General features: G+C 40.7%; 1 protein-coding gene across 2 annotated transcripts in view; it reads left to right on the forward strand.

The window, feature by feature from the left end:
* Positions 1 to 15,214, forward strand: part of LOC135222816 (proton-coupled amino acid transporter-like protein CG1139) — a 177,762-nt gene extending 162,548 nt beyond the window's left edge. For both annotated transcript variants that reach the window (XM_064261122.1, XM_064261123.1), the window contains 2 exons: positions 1,028 to 1,148; positions 12,979 to 15,214. In XM_064261122.1, the coding sequence (XP_064117192.1) occupies positions 1,028 to 1,148; positions 12,979 to 13,123 (266 nt within the window). In that variant the 3' untranslated portion in view covers positions 13,124 to 15,214. The remainder of the gene's footprint in view (positions 1 to 1,027; positions 1,149 to 12,978) is intronic.
* The last annotated feature ends 7,085 nt before the right edge of the window (positions 15,215 to 22,299 follow it).

Raw genomic sequence — 22,299 nt, forward strand, 5'->3', positions numbered from 1 at the left:
AGGTTTGTTTTTTGAGCTTGCACAGCATCAGATGTGGCAAAAGACTGACGTTTGGCCATATATCAACACAGCCGTTGCACGGGAGGGTGTGGAAGTTTTCTGAAGATGGTGTGTCCAACAATGGACCATCAACCTCACTCACATGAAGGGTTGAGAAGAGAATGGGATGGCCTGTGACCATGCAATGTTGAAGCACCGATTCCCATCTGATCACTGCCTCATTCATTGTCACGCGAAGAGTATTGATAGATCATATACAATGGACATCTAGAATGGCACCGAACTACATCCACAGTCGTCCGAATCACACCCACACCCGTGTGCATATTGTTCATGACCTTGAGAGTTGCATACACTGTGCAAATCACGTACATGGTCGTGCGAGTCACATCCACAGCTGTCCAAGTCCCGTTCGGGCCTGCCTGAATTTGGGCAGTGGTTACAGTTTCTCCTACGATAATGTAAAACAGACCAACAGTGAGGTGGTGACAACCGTATACGAGTCATCAACAACACGTCTGTGCAATGCCTTTCGATCACGTAGGTAACGGTCAATGGACATTACCATATCATCTACATACAAGAGAACGGAATTGTTCTGCCAACTTTTACGTCCTACAAAACATAAGTTGACAAGGTTTTTCTCACAACTGAATGAATTCGTTCAGTCAGATATTGAAATTTTATCATTAGCCCACATGAAACAGTCATGGTATGCAAAGAAGGCAGGACTGCCTTACCAAGTAAACATTCAATATGAATGCAGGACAGCACAAACAAACATTTAAATGAATGACCAAACCCCAGCCAACGGCATATGTAAAATTTTTCAAACATCAAATAAGGAAACGTTGTTGTCATCTTTTTAGATAATTTAATTACTATAATCATAAAGAACTACAGTTTTAATGAAATTATTTTATTTAAAGCAGACTCCAAGTATAATATGAAAAATTCCAGTAAATGCAATCCTGTTTCATAGGTTGATATGTATGAAAGTAAGTCCATATGTTATTTTCATTTACAGTCATCCTTGCTGCTGCCATTCCAAACATTGGGTTGTTCATCTCTCTTGTGGGGGCTGTCGCATCCTCAACTCTTGCCATTATTTTTCCTCCCATCATTGAAATGGTTACATTTTGGCCAAGGTAAGACCAGATGTTTTGTACTTTCAACATAGGTAAAAATGGATTTTCAAATAAGTAACTTACCAAGTAATTACACAGCTAACACATCTACCTCATGCAGCAATATTTTTTAACTTGGTGGTAGTGCTTATGCAGCAACTTTTTTAGCTTGTTCACATGTAAGTGACAGCCCTGTCCACTACGGGGAACAACCTGGCAGCCATTATTCAATTTGTTTCTGCCGGCTATATGATAGCGCAAAAACGAAATTTCATATATAATTGTATTCAAATCGCGCTGTGCGCAAAACGGTTAAAGGTAACAAGTTACTGTTTTTTCATTGTAATGTACACTAAATTGCAATCATTTTGGTATATAACACTTTGTAAAACGATAAAAGCAACACAGAGAAAATATTATCACAAAATAATGCATGAATTCGTAACGCGCGGACATAAACAAATATTTTTTTCAAAAATTCACCATAAATCTAAATATTGTCCTTGAGACTTCCAATTTCTTTCAAAATGAAGACAAATGATTGAATATTACTATACTGTAAGAGTATTAGGTTACAATATCAGTTTTTGACCATACCTGACGAGTTAAAAGTTGACAATGTCAAATTTTTTTATATATTTTTTTTATATGCAATTATTTCGGAAATTAGAAAAGCTACAACCTTCAAATATTTTTTGTTGTATTCCACATGAAATTGCGCACATTTTCATATATAAAACTCTATGAAATGCCTTATATGAAATGGAGCAAATATTCCGAGAATGGGACGTAAGCATTTCGGAGATTTGTGGCGGAGAATCCGCGCGCGGAGGGAAGGAAAGTTTTTTTTTTTAAATTCACCATAAATCTAAATATTGTGCTAGAGACTTCGAATTTGTTTCAAGATGAAGATAAATGACTGAATATTACTAGACTGTAAGAGTTTTAGCTTACAATTGCGTTTTTCGACCATTTCGGTAGAGTCAAAGTTGACCGAACGTGGTTTTTTTTTCTATTTATCATGATTTATATGCAAATATTTCAAAAATGAGAAAAGCTACAACCTTCAATTATTTATTGTTGTATTCTACATAAAATTGCGCACATTTTCATATATAAAACTTTATGTAACGGCTAATTTAAAATGGTGCAAACATTACCACAATCGCACGTATGATTTTTTCGGAAGAGTTACTGCACGGACGTAAAGAAAATGTTATTTTTTTCATAAATTCACCATAAATCAAAATATTGTGCTAGAGACTTCCAATTTGTTGCAAAATGAAGGTAAATGATTGAATATTACTAGAACATAAGCGTTTTAGCTTACAATTGCGTTTTTCGACCATTTCGGTAGAGTCAAAGATGACCAAAGGTTGAAAATTTGTCACTTATCATTTTTTATATGAAAATATTTCAAAATTGATAAAAGCTACAACCATGGGTTGTTTTTAGTTGTATCGTGCATGAAATTGCGCACATTTCCATATATAAAACTTTATGTAACGGCTAAAGGAAAAAGTTTTTTCATAAATTCACCAGAAATCAAAATATTGTGCTAGAGACTTCCAATTAGTTGCAAAATTAAGGTAAATGATTGAATATTACTAAAATATAAGATTTTTAGCTTACAATTGCATTTTTCGACCATTTTGGTAGAGTCAAAGTTGACCGAAGGTTGAAATTTTGGCACTTATCGTTATTTATATGAAAATATCTCAAAACTGATAAAAGCTACAATCATGAGTATTTTTGTGTTGTATATTTTTCATCATGCAAACATTTTCATATATAATACTTCATGTAATGGGCTAATGTTTAAAATGGTACAAAAATTATGTCAAAGTGACGAAATAATTTTCGAGATGTGTCACAGATACTTTTTAGTGCGGCAAGAAAGAAATTCGCGCTTGCGCGCCTGCGTAACGATTTTAAACAAAACAACACCTTGATCCGTGAACTCCCAGCATCCCCCAAGGTGCGTGATTCAAGAGTTTTCAGCTGGTAGGCCTAAAAGTATTTTTCCGGGAATTTTTAAAAAAACTTTTGTATGTCGACGTAAAATACGTCCAGTCGGCACCCGAGAGACAAAAAATTTTGACGTAAAATACGTCCAGTCGGCGTTTAAGGGTTAAGGGATTTAATTAGAGATGCACATTCCCAGATCCAGGACATTTTACCAAGCATTAAAGTGAGAGCGCACAGTATCAAAGCGGTGTCTACTTCCTTGGCTTTTAAACATAGCATCCTTGACCCCTAAAATATTAATTTTTTTTCTTTAAGTTTAGTTACATACTTTGTTTTTCAATTAAGTATGGTTTTATACTGTGTAATATTAAAAAAATTCTTAAAACAAGGTTATTTTGTCTTTCAAATGTGTTTCATGTGAAGTTCCTACTTTAAAATACTAATTAATAAAACTTTTTTTCCCAACTGAGTTACTTTCTTTTAAAAAAATGCATTTGTTCCGATACGTAATACAAACCATCGGTCCTTTAACAATAGGAATTAGCTAGCGGCAGCTGGAACGGTCGTAAGCTTCAAACAAGGGGAGAACGGTAGTTAACTGCTTGTCCGACAGTCGCGCGGCGGGGAGGTAAACAAATCACTTTTGCTTTCGGCCTCGGGTGTGAAGGACGTGTTCGTCATCGCTCTCTGCCAGCTTCATCGTCGTATGCTTTGTTTATATTGTGTTTTCTACTAATGGTTTGTTTGACTTGAAAATGAAACTGTAAGTACACTGTTTTCATTTTCATTACTTAATTATGAGCCAACATGGAGCTATCGCCGTAGATGCGGCAATTTCCGCTCTTTTCATGAAATTGATACCCTTGAATTATGTCTCGGTGCCAAGGGCGGGCGCGCTCGTGCCGAGTCATGTATTTTGGGCGAAAGTGTGTAATTGAAAAATGTAAGTACTCTTATCATTATATTTTTGCCCTGTGAGTTCGTTGCGGAGAGCATGATTGCGCTCGGCACGAGCCTCTTATTTTGTATGAATAGAATGCAAGGAAAGTGGATTTGCAATGCAGTATTCTTTTCATTTTCATTTATTTAATTGCATCAAATTTAATTTTGGATAAATTTCCGCTCTTACCCGGCAATTGATCCTTACGATTTATTTTCTGTGAAAGTGAAATCGCAAGTGCAGTATTCTGTTTCATTTTCATATATATTTTATGATAGCATCATATTATTATGGATCAAGTTTCCACTCTTACCCAGGAATTGATCTTTCCCCCTTTAAGTTCTATGAAGTGAATCGCAAGTGCAGTATTCTGTTTCATTTTCATATTACTTTTCACTGCTGTGCGGGGGTAGGGGAAGCGAAGGTCTGCTTCGGAAAGCTCTCCCGCTACTCCCTTGGTATCCGATTCTTCGTCTTCTTTCCTGCCCCCCGCTCAGCTTCCTCGTTGTATTTTGTATTTGGGGTCTTCCTTGCGTTCGGGGTGGGGCATATCTCCCCCCCGTGCGTGAGGGAACCCCTCTTACTAATCTGTCTGTGCTACCGCAGGTGCTACATCTGTGGGAGACGACCTTGGACAGGTATGGACCACTGCGGCGGCAGGGCGTGCCTAGCATCAATGGGCTGCTGCAGCGTCTAGTGAGGTCTGGGGCGGTGACCTTGGAGCGGTCTCCACTACTACCTCTACGGCCGCTTATGCTGCTTCCCCCCGCTGGTCTACACTCCCCATGCTGTGTCGGTGACGCCGTCTGCCGCTACTAGGGCCGGTCGCCGCCGTACCGAGGGGGGTTATGCCGCCGCCACCTGTGTTCTTCGTGTTGCCTGCCCCAAACTTCCGCTGTTCCAGCAGCTCGCCCCTGGACCGGCCGCCAGTACCCAGGTTCCCGCTGGCTGCCGATGATTCTACGAGGCGATGGCTCATTCCACTCCCGTGGGACGGGTGGGTTCTTCTGCCGGTCCTCCTGCTCTTTCGGGAACAGGGCCTGTCTCCCCTTCCGCAAGGAAGAAGAAGACGGGGACCAGAGGCGTACCGACTACCACCGGTACTTCCTCGCCTGGTGTTTGCGGCGCTGCCGCTACGCAGTTCCGGGCTCGGTCACTCTCGTTCGCGAGAACTTCCAAGTATACGATCTCCCGCAGGAGAGCGTATAGCCAAAATTTTGGCGCCAGAGTTCGCTCGGCGCCAGGGACGTGGCACGGAGCAGAAGCTGGTGAGAGCTGCTCATGTGACTCTCGCCAGACCAGCGGCCGCTCTCGCAGCGACCAGCTGGTAACCCTGGTAGACATGACTGTGTCTGACCAGCCACAGGCTGAGGCTGGGAAGAGGTTCCCCCCTCCCGATCGTTGGTGCCAGCCTCAGCTGGTACCAGCGGTATGACGCGCCGCGAGGACACGCACCGGTCTCACCGCGACAGTGGTCTCTGCAGGTCTCCTGACCGCTGCTCCCACAGGGACCGGGCGGATAGGGGGACCAGCAGCAGCTCCTCTGCACACAAGATCGGGGCCGCTGTTCTCGGTCCAGCCGTTTCCCTGGGAAACGGCTCGACTAGGCCTGCAAGTTGGCGATCTCCTGCAGCCCTCCAAGCCCGCTGGTTCTGCCAGCGAGCGAAAGAGGAGCATCATGTCTTCCTCTCCCGTGCCTGCAACTTCCTCGGTTTGCACCAGGAAGAGCGAGGCACAGCACGGGGTGATTGTGAGGGGCATACCCCGCACGATTCCCGTCACGACGCCTTAAGTACCAGGTACGATCTTCGGACCGACCAGGACGTACGCGCAAGTGGCAGGAGGAATCCGAGAGGGGTCTATCGCAGTTCCTCCTCCTTAAGGGGGAGGTTCTCGGAATGCTCTTGTTCGAGGGGCTTGACGGTCCTATTCTGCAAGATGCTATGACTTCCGAAATCCAGAGGAACTTTGTCGAGGTTATGGCGCTGATTCGTCAGCGCAACGACCTCGGGGAAGGATTGCCGCTCCCACCAGCAGAGCCCACGTCTCGGCTCGAGTCGTTTTGGGGCCCGAGAGGGAACCCAAACCGACGGTGGGTCTGCCGCGATCAGAGCTTGCCGATTCTGTCTTGAACCAGAGTCTCTCGTCTCCGGATAAGAAGGCTCTCTCAGATCTGGCCGGTCGAACAAGCTACTTCCACCTCCTCTACTGCGACAGCGGCGTTTCTACGTGTCTTCGGATACCGTATTTAAATACCCCTTCGGTCCTCCTGAGAGGTTTCGACCTCGACGAGGACTGGAATGAGTCGGAGGACGGTATCGCCTCTCTCCTGTCAGGTGTTGATCAGCCCCACTCAGACGACGTTCACAGTGGCGGCAGACCCTTACCTACAGTGCGGGTTCGTAACCCTCCTCAGGAAATCGTTTTCTCCTGACGATACGTTTTCCCAGACTCTGAGAGGCCGGCGATGGCTGCTCCTACTCTTCTCCAACTGCTAGTTCCACTGGGAAGGTGAGCGAGTATCCAATTCCTCCCCCATTCCCTCTTTCCTTACGGCTATGAGGGAAATGGGAGGGATCCTACAGAGATTTCACTGTAGGATCCCACGTTCGGGACTGCGCTACGGGGGGGACCTTCGGGTCCTACCTGACGTAAGCCCCGGTCGTTGAGGAGGGATCCTGCCCCATCCTCGATATCGTTTGATGAATTCGGCGGGGATTTCGCAGAGTGCTTAGAATTCTACGGAATTTCTAGCGCATTCAGAGTGTTCGAGTTTTTTACGATATCCAAACACTTAAGTGAGACCATGGTCCAAAGTGAGCGAGACGAGAATCCCCGATAATTGTTACGCGATAATCGGGAACCTCGCCTATGCTCGAATTCCTGGAATTTCTAGCATTGGGAAGGAGAATGCTGCTGAAGAAGAGTATCTCATAGTAGGCGACCAACCTGGAATAGAGAAGAACGGACGGGAACATCCAGTTTGGCTTGAACTATCGTCTTCAGTATTCTGTTCACCATTGAAGCTTTCCTTCGAGGAAGACTTCTCCTTCACTCTCTTTGATAGAGATCGAAGGTGGTCGATCTCCAATCCTTATTTTGTTTTCTTGAAGGAAAAGAATTTAGGACGGAGATCGTTGTTCAGAATCCTACAAATATACTACGTATATTAACCTCGCGACATGATTCTGCTAAGCAGTTGAATTGTCCGAGGGGTAGGCGCATATCCTAGTTACTCTATGGATTGCGACTTGGACGAGGAGTATTCTAATTGAACTGCAACTCGGGGCTGCCTGCAACCTCCCAGGAGTTTCCAGTTACAATTTTATATACTTATGGTTTTTGTCACGACAACACCATTTCAGCTTTTGTATTTACCGAAATTCGTTTCGCCTAAATATAATTGCTTGAGCATATCTTTTATGCTCGGTGGTTCTAGCCAAACGCATTCCTTCGTGGAATAATGGATTACCTGGCAACTCAGGATGACGAGTCAGCAAGAGTTCAGCTACTGCGTATTGAACTGCCTGATAGCAGCTCAGTATCTGCTGGGCCTCCGAGATGCACGGTCAGTTATGTCTCTCTCCCCCCTGCTTTGATTGACTACCGAACCGTATCTCTGCCCAACAATCATGGACTTAGGTCTCTGATTAACGGGGATTCTCGCAATAATGAAGGACCATCTACTGCTGTGACGCTCGATTCCATCGCCTTCGACATTGCGAGAATTTTCAACAGAGATATCTCTTGGACTCTTTCATCTTTCTGTTTACCGCACGGTAACAGAAGTCTGTACTAGTCTCCCGCTGCATCGCACTGCGATAATGCAAATGATTTTGCAGACATCTGAATTTTTCTTCAAAATATCTCGTATTCGTAGGTGTGCAATTGTTCATTGTTCACCCCGAATTAACAGATGTGTCAGAAGACATCGCCTTCTCTCCGACCTGACAGCTCTACTTCCAAATGTTCAGCCCATGAGAAGCAGTTCTTCAGGCGGCTCTTCCCTGTGTTTTCATTACTGAAGAGCGCCCCGCTTTCATTGCAACGTCTCCTCCTCACCGGACAGCAATGAATTAGCGGTTAGCATTTTCAGTCATTTGTAAGCACAGGTTCTGAATCTTGAGAATCCTTCTCTCAATTCGTCTGTGAAGACGTAGGTTGCATTCAATGTCTACCTTCATTTTCAACGGCACATAGTGTTGTTTCTCCTTAGCTGAGATTCAACAACTATGAGAATGTCTTGCCTTCAGGGACCTCGGTCTCTAGAAGGCAATTGGCTTTCGCCTGTTGGGCACATGCCTTAAGAGAATAATCACCTCACCGTCCGGCATCGGTGACAAACAAATACACTATTTGTTTGGTCTCTCGGCATAACCCTTTAAAGGGCGAAAGTCACGTGACTTACTCGGATGCTTAGACAACTTGCCTTACTACCGAACCAGTCAGTCGGCAGCTGTCAGAGCGCCCGAGTCAGTTACGAACTACGCTGTGGACTTTGTTCGGTGGTTCCGATCAATCATTACTTTGTCCTAATAGCTTGTCCCAGTACCCATACCATCGACACCCACCATCGAGTGGCGGTGTCCTATCCATTACCGAGAAGAACTTCGCTGCATGGGGATAGGAGGATGCGAGACACTTCGCTGCAGACGGATAGATCAGTATGGGTACTGGACATCACCGAAGTCGAGAAGAGGGATAGGTCATGCGACTATTCCCTTCTTTTCCTCTGAGGAAACTGCATGACTTTTCCTGCGAAGTCAAGCATCCAGGGGATGGGGATCTGTGACGCTCGATTTCGTACCGAACTTCGTAGCGAAGACTCAGAACCCTTCGGTCCCTGACGATTGGTTCGAGTCGTTCACAATCCCCTCCCTAATGGACTTCACCGCCTTCGATGCGAAGGAGATGCTGCTTTGTCCGCAAGAACTTCTCCGTGGCGCAGGTACTGAAGGCAGGGGTCTGGTCCAACCAGACCACATGCACCTCCTTCTACCTTCGGGATATTGCCCACAGGTCCTTGGATCTTTTTCCTTGGGACCCGTGATGGCTGCTCAACACTTTGTGTAGCGAACCCAGACCCTCGCAGGCTGAACAGCATCGAGTCATGGTGTGACCGTAAGAATGGATGAGTGAATGAGAGTGTGACTGGCTCCTCTTCCCATCTTTTTCTTCCCCGCTACCTGTGGGTAGAGGGACACGGTCGTCACCCTGCTGGATAAGGACGAGATGCAGGTGAGCTACTCAACAGAGCCCCATCCTATCCCTTTCACTAGGGTTAGGAGCGTATATCCACCACTTCCTCCAACAAGGGGGAGGAAGTGGATGCCAGCTTGAGACAAACCCTTACTTTATGTTGCCTCTTGCAAACAGGAACAAGTTCTTGCTTGCTGGTACGAAGAGATACGCTTGCCCCTCTCTTAGTACTCAGCCCAGAGGTCTGACCATTGATCCTGCGGTGCACACCCCGATCAATCGGACAGAGGCTTGGATCCCTCCCTCGCTCTTACGACCAGGGAGGCATTCCAGGGATGGACGAATACCAGTCTGTTCATCAAAAGACTCAGATTCCTCCCACCAAGAAGTGAGTCTTCCTATTGTTAAAGGACCGATGGTTTGTATTACGTATCGGAACAAATGACAATTTGTCGAAAATTGCATTTTTCCTAACTATACAAACCTGAGGTCCTTTACATATAGTCCCTCCTCATGCCACCCCTCACTCTGCGTATTTTGCATGGGCCAAAAGCAAAAGTGATTTGTTTACCTCCCGCGCGACTGTCGGACAAGCTGTTAACTACCGTTCTCCCCTTGTTCGAAGCTTACGACCGTTCCAGCTGCCGCTAGCTACTTCCTATTATTAAAGGACCTCAGGTTTGTATAGTTAGGAAAAATGCAATTTTCGACAAATTGTCATTTCATGTGAATCTTCTACAGTATTTGAAAATATTAATTAAAATTAACTGCATTTTTTCTTTAAAAGCCTTTTAATATTTGTATGCGTAATCTAATTTTTCTATTTTAAATATTAATTATTTTGCTTTTATACTATGCAACCTTATAAAATTGTGAATTTTCAAATGTGGGCCTTGCATTCAAAAGTTTGCCCACCTGTGATCTAGTTAGTTGCTTGTACAAAACAGAAGAAAATGTTAATTCTTGGTTGATATGGGATACCAGTATATACTAATAGTATATTGTACTATATCTGTAGATAAAAATATTTTTTCCTTTAAATAAAAGAATTGGAATTCGAACAGAGAAATTTATCTGAAGTTTTAGAATTTTTAAGGTGTTTAATTTTGGTTTGATCTTTTTAATCCAGGATTGTGGTTATCTTTGCTATTTACCACATGTTCCACTTTTCTCAAGCATAAAATTATCTTTGTGAATATGAGAATGGATGCTTACTGCAAATAATAGGTCCTTTTGTCAAAAAGCTTTTACATTTGTTTCACCTATTCATTACTCCTACCAAAATTCCTAGTATAAACAGCATCACCAACATCATGTAGTGGATCAGTACATTGGTCTTTATAAAAATTTAGCAAAATTACATTCAGTGAGCCTTTAAATCTTCAATATATAATTTAAACTTGTATGAGAATCAGAGAATGATGAATGGACTTAAGATAATTGTTCCTGACAGTCTTTTAACCCTTAAACGCTGAGCCAGTATTTCCAAAAGTGTCTCCCGTATGCTGGCAGCGTTCGCGTGTGAGCGCCGAAGCAGAAAAAAAAGTTTTTTCAAAAAATCACAGCACGCTTAATTTTCAAGATTAGGAGTTAATTTTTGGCTCCTTTTTTTGTCATTGCCTGAGGCTTAGTATGCAACCATCAGAAATGAAAAAAATATCATTATCATATATAAATATTAGAATATATGACAGAGCGAAAAAAAAATTTCATATATAATTGTATACAAATCCCGCTGTGAGCAAAACGGTTAAAGCTAATGAGTTAATTATTTTTTTGTTGTATTGTACACTAAATTGCAATGAGTTTGGTATATAACAAATTGTAAATCGATCAAAGCAACACAGAGAAAATATTAACACAATATGATGCATGAATTCGTAACATTCGAACGTAAAAAAAAGCAGTTTTCAAAAATTCACCATAAATCAAAATATTGTGCTAGAGACTTTCTGTTTGTTGCAAAATGAAGGTAATTGATTGAATATTATTAGACTGTAAGTGTTGTAACGTACAATTGTAGTTTTCGACCATTTCAGTTAAGTTAAAGTTGACCAAAGGTCAAATTTTTTCTATTTATCGTTATTTATATGAAAATATTTCAAAACTGATAAAAGCTACAACCATGGGTTGTTTGTAGTTGTATTCTACATAAAATTGCGCACATTTTCATATATAAAACTTTATTTAATGGCTAATATAAAACTGTGCAAACATTACGACAATCAGACAAAAAAATTTATGATTTTTTTGGCAGTTACCAAGCGGACGTAGGAAAAAGTTTTTTTCTAAAATTCACCATAAATCGAAATATTGTGCTAGAGACTTCAAATTTGTTGCAAAAGAAAAGTAAATGATTGAGTATTGCTAGAATGTAAGAGTTTTAGCTTACAATTGCGGTTTTTGACCATTTCGGTCGAGTCAAAGTTGACCGAAGGTTGATATTTTGGCACTTATCGTTATTTATATGAAAATATTTCAAAACTGATAAAAGCTACAACCATGGGTTGCTTTTAGTTGTATTCTACATGAAATTGCGCACATTTCCATATATAAAACATTATGTAATGGCTAATTTAAAATGGTGCAAACATTACGACAATCGGACGAAAAAATGTATGATTTTTTCGGAAGAGTTACTGCACATACATAAGGAAAAAGTTTTTTTCATAAATTCACCATAAATCAAAATATTGTGCTAGAGACTTCCAATTTGTTGTAAAATGAAGGTAAATGATTGAATATAACTAGAATATAAGAGTTTTAGCATACAATTGCGTTTTTTGACCATTTCGGTAGAGTCAAAGTTGACCGAAGGTTGAAATTTTGGCACTTATCATTATTTATATGAAAATATTTCAAAACTGATAAAAGATACAACCATAAGTTGTTTTTTGTTGTATTGTACATGAAATTGCCCACATCTTCATATATAAAACTGTATGTAACGGCTAATATAAAATGGTGCAAAAATTATGTCAAAGTGACAAAATAATTTCTGAGATCTGTCGCTGATGCTTTTTAGTGCGAGAAGAAAGAAATTCGCGCTTGCGCGCCTGGGTAGCGATTGTAAACAAAACAACAGCTTGATCCATGAACTCCCAGCATCCCCCAAGGAGCGTGATTCAAAAGTTTTCGCCTAGTAGGCCTATAACTATTTTTCCGTGAATTTTTGAAAAAACTTTTTTGTCGACGTTTCGTACATCGGTTTAGCACCCGACAGACAATTTTTGTCAATGTTTAATACGTCGAATCGGCGTTAAAGGGTTGAAATCTGTGTTTTTTCTTATGCTCTTCCTGCTACTATACATCTTAAATCAAGGTTGATGATGCTTAGACCAGTCACATGTCCTTTCAGGCTAATGTTACTGATCCCAGTTAACTAATATGAAGTTTGTTAGTCGCTCGATTCTTTCCACATAAGTTGCAGTTTGTGCTACTTACAGATTACTGAACAGATTACTGAAGGGTTGGTTCTGAAGCAAATGTAATTTCTGAAGAATTTCCATAAATCCTTAGATATTATAAGAGTTCCCTCCCAAGACCACCATTTTCTTGCAGTGCATGGTTCAACTTACATGAGAACTGTTGAAAAAAATTTTCTAGGGACATTGAATTTTCCTGCTCTTGCAGTGGCAATAGATTTAATAACAATAAAATTTTAATGGGATTGTATGAATTTAAAAAAAAAATGTGAATTGTTGATGCAAAAGATAAGTGATTAATATGAATTTTTTTTTTCAGGTTATCAAGCTTCACACTCCTGAAGTGCATCTGTATTTTGTTATTTGGAATTTTTAGCTTTGTAACAGGCACATATGCAAGTGTAACTGCAATAATTACTTATTTCCAAGATGCAGATCAACCCCAGCCTGAATTTATATGTTGATCACAGATAGTTTTTTGTTAGGAAATTTTGGAAAAATTGTTTTTGAATGTACTTTGCTTGATGGAAGAAAAGTTCAACATTTTATAGGGAGCGGCTCATACTGCATGTACCTCTTGTAGTTGATTTGACAATAAAATGCATTCAGTAAAAGTTAACTCTTGTAGAGTCTGAACTATATTTTTATATTTCTAAACATTTGTTTGCTGTTGTATTTTATACCATATCTTCCATTTTATAAATACGTAATTCATAGTAGAGTTGTATCTTCATGTTAGACTCAGGACATGGTATATTCTGTTAGGGCATACCATTAAGGGGATACCATGTGGGAATTTTTTTTTTTTTTTTATGGGGAAGATGGGTCTTTGCATAGTTTTTATTTAATTTGTTTACATGAACTGCCATGAGATTTTAGTAGCATTTTCATGTGTGGACAACTAGTTGTAGCAGAAGGTAGTGTACATATATCATTAGAAAATGGCCCTTATGAGCTAGATGTACTATTATGTACATACACATTATGTACAGAAGTCTTCAATACTGATATATATTTTTAGTGTTCAAGTGTCTGTAATTTTGTATTTATGAAGTTTTATAGTAATAATAGTGTATCATGGGGATTACCTCTAAGGTTTTGTCACTCTGAACTGAGAAATCTTTGGTGCAGTCATTGTTACATACATTCCAAGCTTTAATTGCTTCATGCTTACTTTTTTCATATTGTATTCAGAATCATGTTTAATTATTAAAGAATATGAATTCTTACAATAAATCTGTTCCAAAGAATGAGTGAAGAAATTTGCTATACATATAAAGTAAATTATTAAAGCTTATCTTTTTGTTACAAGATTTGAGACTTGAAGATGTGATGCATCTTGAAAGTATGTTCCAAACTCTTGTCATGGTCACACAGTGATCTTTAAGGTTTTATACAATACAATAAATGATTATCATGTGTATTAATCTTTTAGACAAAAAATGTTACCTCTCCTCCTTTCATGATTTTTGAAAATATGCTTAGAAAAATAAGGCAATTTTATTTTTAGATGGTTTACATATCATATGTAGTGCATTGCTTTTGTTGAAAAACTAGCCTGTACTTTGGAAGTTATTAAGACTTTGAAGTACAGGTATGGAATTTTTACATTCATGAATTAACTCTGGAATTGTAGAAAAATAAAAAATTGTTACACGATTTTAAAACTTTTGCCTTGTCATCTTATTCATGAAACATTATTGAGAGAGAGAGAGAGAGAGAGAGAGAGAGAGAGAGAGAGAGAGAGAGAGAGAGAGAGAGAGAGAGAGAGAGAGAGAGAGAGAGAGAGAGAGAGCTATGCCTTTCAAGTGGAGAATATCTTCTATGCATGGGTGAATGGTTGGATGAACATAATTACAAGGTTTGCCATATAGTGGCATTTGTAAGAGAGCAGGGGTTCCAAGACAGCACCTTTCATGTAAGGAGTTGCTTGATCTTTCAACTGTTGTGTGAACTGATACTCTTTTCAACTCTCCCTTGGCTGAACATATAGCATAGCCGAGTTCATATTCCATCGTTTCTTTCTTTTCTTACATACAGATACGATTTTTAATTTTACAAAAAATAGTTTGTGATGGAGCTAGCAGTCCTGATGGTTTTGAAGTAAATATTTATGATAGAGTAATTCATATTTTATGTTTATGATACCGTAATTCATATTTCATTAAGGATAAGTATAGTATGTACAATAGTACCAAGAGAGAGAGTGAACTGAAGCATGTTTACATTAAAGCCTAATACAGTAACACAAATTCTTACACAATTTTATATTTTATGCTATAGTGTACTCGTTTATATTTTACTGCAATTTTTTTGTAAGCAAATTATAAATCCAATCTAGTTAGTTGGGCACATACATACTTATGCACACATTCAATTCCATGGGATTGGTGAACTTAGTACAGCATCTAGGGTTTTGTCTTGCCTACATATGAAATGAGCATTTTAAATATTTTTAAGGTGATTAGAGATGAAATGTTCTTTTGTTGACCGTTGTGTGCTAATCATAGTTAGGATAAACTAAACTTGTAATAACAGAACAGGAAGTCAAACAGCAAGTGTAATGTACTTACATATGCATGCACTCATTCAGGGGAGAGAGAGAGAGAGTTTAAATTGATAAACAAATGAATAGGCAGGAAGCACCTATTTTGTGATTGTGGGGGATTTTACTGATTTTACTTTGTATGCCTATTTTACACTTGTTCAAAGTAAGGTAAGTATATCTTAGTTTTACCAGTAATAATAATTCCATTAATACATTGGTTTCTTTTAGCAACTAAAACAATTATTTTTCTAATTAAAATAATACAGTATGAATGGATTCTGTAGGTAAAATAAGTTTTGTTAATAGCCTTTTGAAAATGGAAACTATGAATGTAACACCTGGGCTGGCCTAGGGCTATAGTTCACGCACAACCTTCACCTTTTTATCTCGTGTATGATAATACACTATGGCAACAACTGATAAGGAAGTTGCTGTAAATAAGTACATTAATGGTCACAAAACCATGGTAGGCTGTGGGTATAGTATAGGCTTGGCTACTGCAGTATATCATAAATTGTACTGTATACTCTAGTTTAGACTAGGCAACCGTATATTATAGATTACACTGTATACTCAAGTGTAGACATCGCTAATTTCAAGCTATGTTTTTTTCAAGAAACAATAGGATTTTTGTAATAACCCTATTGTAAATGGGGAAAAACCTGTACAGGTAGTCCCCTATTTACGACGGGGCTCCGTTTTTTAGATGCATCGTAAGCCAAAAATCGGCATAAGCCGAAAATTTATAGAAAATCATTAAAAATCCTAAGAAAACTTTACTTAGAATGCTTTGAGTGTCTATTGAAAACTAAGTTAACTGCATTTTTATTGTGCTTTTCATAAAAAAAGCCTTAAAATATTGTTTAATGTATATACTCTTGTAAGGTTTGATATTTAAAGACCAATGTTGTTTTACTTATCTGAGAATCTTATTATTATTATTATGTTTTTAATTTACGGCTGTTCAAGGCTATAATAAGCGCAACATGCCTTCATTTCCCGAATGTAAATAAGCTACTGGCGGCCGCCATTTGTATTTTGTCAGCTGATAACTTCTTCATTCATGATTCACAAAGAATCATATTTTTTTTTATTCTATTGGTAAAAGGATGGTGTAAATTGAAAAACTTATTCATGCAATACATTTAATAAAAAAAAATTGTGAATTAAATATAATAAAATACAAAATTAATCAAAGACTGCTATCATCAAAGCCAGCAAATATTTTCTAGGATTCTTCTTCTGTTTTAATATTATATGTTTCATTATAGCTGTCGGTAACTCGGTATCTCCATTAGGTAAAGATAGAATAAAGAATAGAAATGAATGGTTATTATAGTGTTTGGTAGTTTCAGTAGTTTTAGAGAGAGAATGAAAATTTATGATTACTGTACCGTGTGGTAGGTAAAAGTGGTTGCTTGGCGATCGTTCACTACTCGTAGTGTTGAATGTAAACAAAAGGTTGGAAGCTTATTTTTATTTTTTTTTTTTTTTTAGTACATACTGATTATTTATACATTTTATTGGCATATTCTAAGCTTTTAGCTTCTTAGGTTTAGATGTCAGAAGTATAGACTAGGCTACAGTAGCAACTGCTAACATAGACTAGGCTTATTGCCAGAATCAAAACGCAACATTATAAGGGACATATGCTAAAGTCCTAATATATGCAGTAAAAATGGGGTTGAACATTACATGCAGTTGAATATTACTCAAGTATGTACAGTATTTTGCTTTTTTGGAGTCATATTTCATCCGTCGGATTGGCGTCGTAACCCTAGAACATGTGTTGTAAGCCTGGAAATAATTTCTGATTAATATAATTGAAAGGCGTCGCAAACTCGGAACGTCATAAGCCGCAGACTGCCTGTATTTACTTTGTGTTGTTACTTCTGTTGCTGTGTATTTTCTCTCAGAGAATAAACAAGCACCGTAGATGTAAAAGCTCTGGGCAACCTTGTGTCTGCTTCGTATCTCCTCCATCTGTAAACCTACACAAGTTTGTTCACATTGTCCAGGTAAGGTCTGAGTCTGTACTTCCCCATGTGAAGAATATGTGTATTGGAATTTTCTACTGTATGGAAATTCTTCTTCACAGGGGAGTTTTAATCACCTGTGAAGTTCCAGAAAGGAAAGAGGTCATTAAAATTTCCATTCCTTCTCTCCAAATACTGAGAGCTAGGGTGTAGGTTCCCACATGGACCTACATAATTGTCCATCTTACCTGGGCATCTGGACCCATACCCTATGGGCATCCACTCCTCACATCAATTATATTCTGACATAAATGCCAAGCAAATGTATATAAGAAACAGGCAACATCATACATCCTTTTTATGTATAGCACTATTGTTCATAATTATTTCATGTCAAATGTATCATTCCTAATAGAGGCAATACAATGTTAACTTTCCAGCTATATTTATCAAAACTCTGCAACTTGTATATACAGTACGTAAGTCAGCCCTGGTATTTGCAGGGATGTGTACCACAACCCCCCACGAATAGCTAAAATCTGCAAATACTTAAAAATTCCCTCTAAAAATGCTTAGAACTGCTTATTTTGATAGTTCGTTCAAAATGAAATACGCTCTATAAATGCTTATACCCAATTATTTTAATAGTTTTATCAGAAAAAGTTCATTTTCACCCTCCCATTTCTCACAGACCAATCCTGTTTCTCAGTTATTTTCCAGGCATATCCAAGTCTTTCAATTTTGTCAGTGGATGTGCAGACAATAGTGGAGGATGGCATGCTGGAAGTCGTAGACAATTACTCTTCGGGCTTTTATAGTTGCATCTTTCTAGTGGAGAAGTTGATGGGAGGCGGGTATTCTGTGTTAGCTTTTATCAGAGGGTGACTTCATGCTTTTGTTAGATCTGAAGGATGCATGGTTTAAAAAAACCAACCATCCACCAAGAATCAGAAGTACCTCTATCTCATCTGTATCTCATCTGTGGCAGAACAGTCTACTAATTCAAAGTGGTTTGCTTCAGCCTAGCAACTGCCCTAAGAGTGTTTATGAGTATTCATGCTGCTGTTGGTTTGAGCCCATTCATTGGAAATCTGTAATGGTATCTTGACAACTGGCTACTCCTGGTGTGACAGAATCAAAGCTAACAGCAAAGCAAGCATAGCTCCCCACATTTACATTAATTGCACCGACTCTCAAAAAGACCCTCAGCCTCACTTTCTCCTCTATGTTAGTTTACTCAACAGGACAATTGGTTCAACAAAAACTACAGACAACAAATTCACATTTAGTCCTTGAGCCAGACACTCAAATTTCAGAAAAAGGTACCACCCGACCTGAGTAAACTTAACTCCCATTTCTGGATACCCCTATGTCTATAGTATATGGAAACCCATGTTAACATTGTCAACTGCATAGCTTTTGGCTAATGTAGCCCCTTAATTCCAAATAATCACAAGAATTTTTAAGGTCTCATTGAAAACACACTTTTGACTGTGTACAGATTATTTTTTAATTCAGATTTCTGAAATTTTATCAGATTGTACACATATCATAGGCAAACCACTGGTGCAAATATTATTATCCTAAGTTTATTACAAGGTCGGATTTTGATACCAGCAAAAAGCAAAAATGAATATTTTTTTGGTATCTACGTAATTAAGTTTAACGGTATGACCATGCAATTGAACAAGTAAGAGTTTTAATGATTTTGGATACTGCCCACATGTCTAGGGAACATAATGATATACAATAACCTGATGTAGAATGCATGCTTCTGTGTATAATCAAGCTAATTTACAATTTACACTAAATCGGTACGAGTCGAGCAACCCTATCCGACGTCGATTAATTCTTTCTGTTCACGCATAGCTAATACTTCGTCAGAAGGGAAGCAATTAAGGATACTGAAATTTTTCAAGCAGTCCATTGATTGTTGTGGAAAGTTCGTTTCCATCATGTTTTAGTCTAGTGATATTTAGGCCTACAGACTCATATAAAGTGCTATAAATTACTGGCAGCCATGGAATGTTTATATAAAGTATTACCACCTGTTATCATGCAACAAGAGTATTTGTTCCTGCTGTGTTTATGTTTGCTTCTTTTTATCCATTAATTTTGTTTTCAAGAAATGTATTTCCCTTTTTACAGAGCAAGGAATAAAAGGTAAAAAACAATGGCAAGGGAATAATTCACCACTTTCTGGGCTCAGCTCGTGTCGGCCTATGAAAGGATCCTTAATATCATTCTTTCTAGGTAAAATTAATCTAAAATTACCAGAGAAAAACAAAATTAAGAAAATGTCAGTAAAACTGACTCGCTCACTCTTTAAAAGAAGTGTCGGTTTGAGAATAGGGGCGAGTGGGAACACTACCACGAGACATTCACCAATTAGACCTTCCAATCAAAATCCCCACTAGAGAGAGCTGATACCAACGGGCGATGCGGCCGCTACTACTACTACTAGGGACGCCACGGACAGCAGCGCCCCTAGCGGTCATCCTTAATTATTAGCGCTAAGCGTCGTACGCATTTTTTGCTTGTGTGCTATTATCTTGGATTTACCTCCTCCATTATGGAACGTGCTGCCATCGCAACGGCTAAGTTAAGTGCCTCATAAGTAGTGTTTTACCGTATTTTAGTCTTCCAGGAACCAGTATTTTCCTTCTAATAGGTCATATACGGTTTCCCGGTCGACTCGTGGCGGCGCCATGCTGCCTCATGTTAAGAATTCCCGGTCTTCCATACTGGGACTTCTTATACTTATACTATATCACGTTCATCGTTTTTTACATCGCCTTTTTAGCTAGGTTAGCCCATTTACCAATTCTCTTAGTTTGGTATTTAGGGCTATTCTGTGTTTCTGGCCCAGCATCCCGGCTCTTGCTCTTCATCGGCTATCGCTGGCTCCGAGTAGGCTTCTGTTCCTCGGAACAGTTTGCCTCCTCCTGGGCTTCTTTTTCTTTTACTAAAAGTGTCTTTTCCATCTTTACGATGTAATTTTAGTTCTATTTAGGGTGTTAGGCTAGCCTAGGTGCATGTCCCATGTTTTGGTACAGCCTGGTTCACGTGGCCCTTCCACGGTTGTGTTGCTATCGCGGCTTAGGCCACTTGCGGTCACGTGTTCCATCGCACCTTACCCTTCCCCTTCCCTCCCTACCAGGTATAGGGAGGGGTCTGGGGGACCCCTTGGTTGCCATGACAACCTCAGTTGCCTTCCTCCCTCCTTCTCTGAGGAGGCCAGGGGTTCTTCCCAGCTGGGGTATAGGGCGACCACTTGTTTCGGGTACCGGGTCACCGAGCGGGTAGTTGTTGGGACGGGGAGGAGTAGGCCACACCCCCCTCTCTCTCTCCCACCGTGTTACGCCGGGAACCCTCCCCCCCAGTTGCTCAGTCCCACCTTTCCCCCACTATAACGAACGGAGCCTTCCGCCGCAGCCGGGGCACCTTTGGTTATAGTTCGCTGGCTCCGCCAGCGGGCGGGGTGGTCACTACTAGTGGTCTATTGCTTGCCTACTATATCCTTCTCTTTTTTCCCCGCTACCGGAAGAGAGCTTGCTTCTTACCCGGGCACTCTTCTAGTAGACGGGGGGGAAAGGTTTGATATTTATTTCGTTATTTTTAAGGATATACCCTAATTTTACGATGAATTTCTAGAATTATAATTGTATGTATACCATCTCCGCCGTTTTCCGTCGTGGTTTCATTTTTCACCACCACACCTGGTTGGATTCTTTCTCTTGTCTCCGGCGTAGCCTTGGACAAACTCCAACCATCTTGTTACCACACGTATTATGGCGGGGCTCTGGTTTAATCTAACTTTCTCGCTCCGGCATGCAGCGGAGCAATTGTTAGGCTGTAAGTGTTCTCCTGATACTTATGTATCTTTCCACTTACAGGCTACCAACTGTCAGGTCCTTGGGTGCAATGCGACTTTATACGACCCCTGCGCCCACGATGAGTGCAGATCTCACGCCCCGTGTGCCACGCCTTACAACGACATGATCGTCTGGCACCCGGAAGCCTGCGCCATCTGTTACGACCTGGTCAGTCAGCTGGTGGAGGGGGTAAGTCGATTGTAGACTTTTTTATCGTATTACTAACAACACTTAGTCATAAGCTTGTTAACCCCGCCCCCGCCACTAGAAGCTTCATTTCGCCTTCTCTTTCAGGCTGCCGGTGTGAGGGAAGTCGCCCTAGCAACCCTGAAGGCTTGGGTGGGCGGCTTCAGGAAGAACGCTGCCAAGGGCCAGCCATACATCTTGGACAAGAAGCTGGCCTTTCAGATCTTCCCCGGTGGCAAGTCAACAGGATATGTTGACCCCATATCTGCAGCCCCTCTCATAGCCTCCATCCACCAAGAGATGCAGCAGTCGTTCGGGGCCGTGGCCACGCAGGAGACGGTCCCAGACGTCGCAACCTTGGACCTTAATATTGAGCCTATGGCGGTAGGTGCCGAGGATTTGTTGGTTGAGGTAGGTGTGTCGGGTGCCCAAGGTCTTTCCTTGGGCGCTCCTGGATCTTCTCCTGTCCCTTCTTCTACTGCTTCTTTCCAAGGCTTTTTGGGATCTGAGATCCCTGCCCACTCTCCCGCTCTCTCTGTACCCCCAAACGTGAAGGGACAGAGAGAACCGAAGACCCTTGTTAAGACGACTTCTAAAAAGTCGTCATCGTCTTCTTCAGCTAAGAAGTCTTCGACTTCCTATGCTGACGCGGTGAAGGCTAAGCCGAGCTCTTCCTATTCAAAGAGCTCTAGAAGCAAGGCTTCTAAGGAGAAGGCTCGCGCTCCTGCTGAGCCAATGCCTTCTCCGGCCTCCACCGCATCCACTCCGGCAACGCCGGTTGGAGTAGCGGGACCTAGCACCTTTGATCCCACTGCTTTCTCAGCAGTGGTGATGCAACAGGTAGGAGAGATGGTTGGCTCACAGGTCTCCGCCCTCGGAACCAAGTTCGAACAGATGTTCGCACAACTGTCGAGCACTTTGACTCAGTCGGGCCAGTCCATCCAAGATCTCTCTAACAGAGTTAGAGAGAACGAGGACCGAGTAGCTGGGCTTGCTCAGGCTCCTCATCCAGTCTCCCCAGTAGCAAGTGCTGGTATTCTCCAGCTACCACCTTA

Source organism: Macrobrachium nipponense, chromosome 8, assembly GCF_015104395.2.
Source record: "Macrobrachium nipponense isolate FS-2020 chromosome 8, ASM1510439v2, whole genome shotgun sequence".
Taxonomy (NCBI): Eukaryota; Metazoa; Arthropoda; class Malacostraca; order Decapoda; family Palaemonidae; genus Macrobrachium; species Macrobrachium nipponense.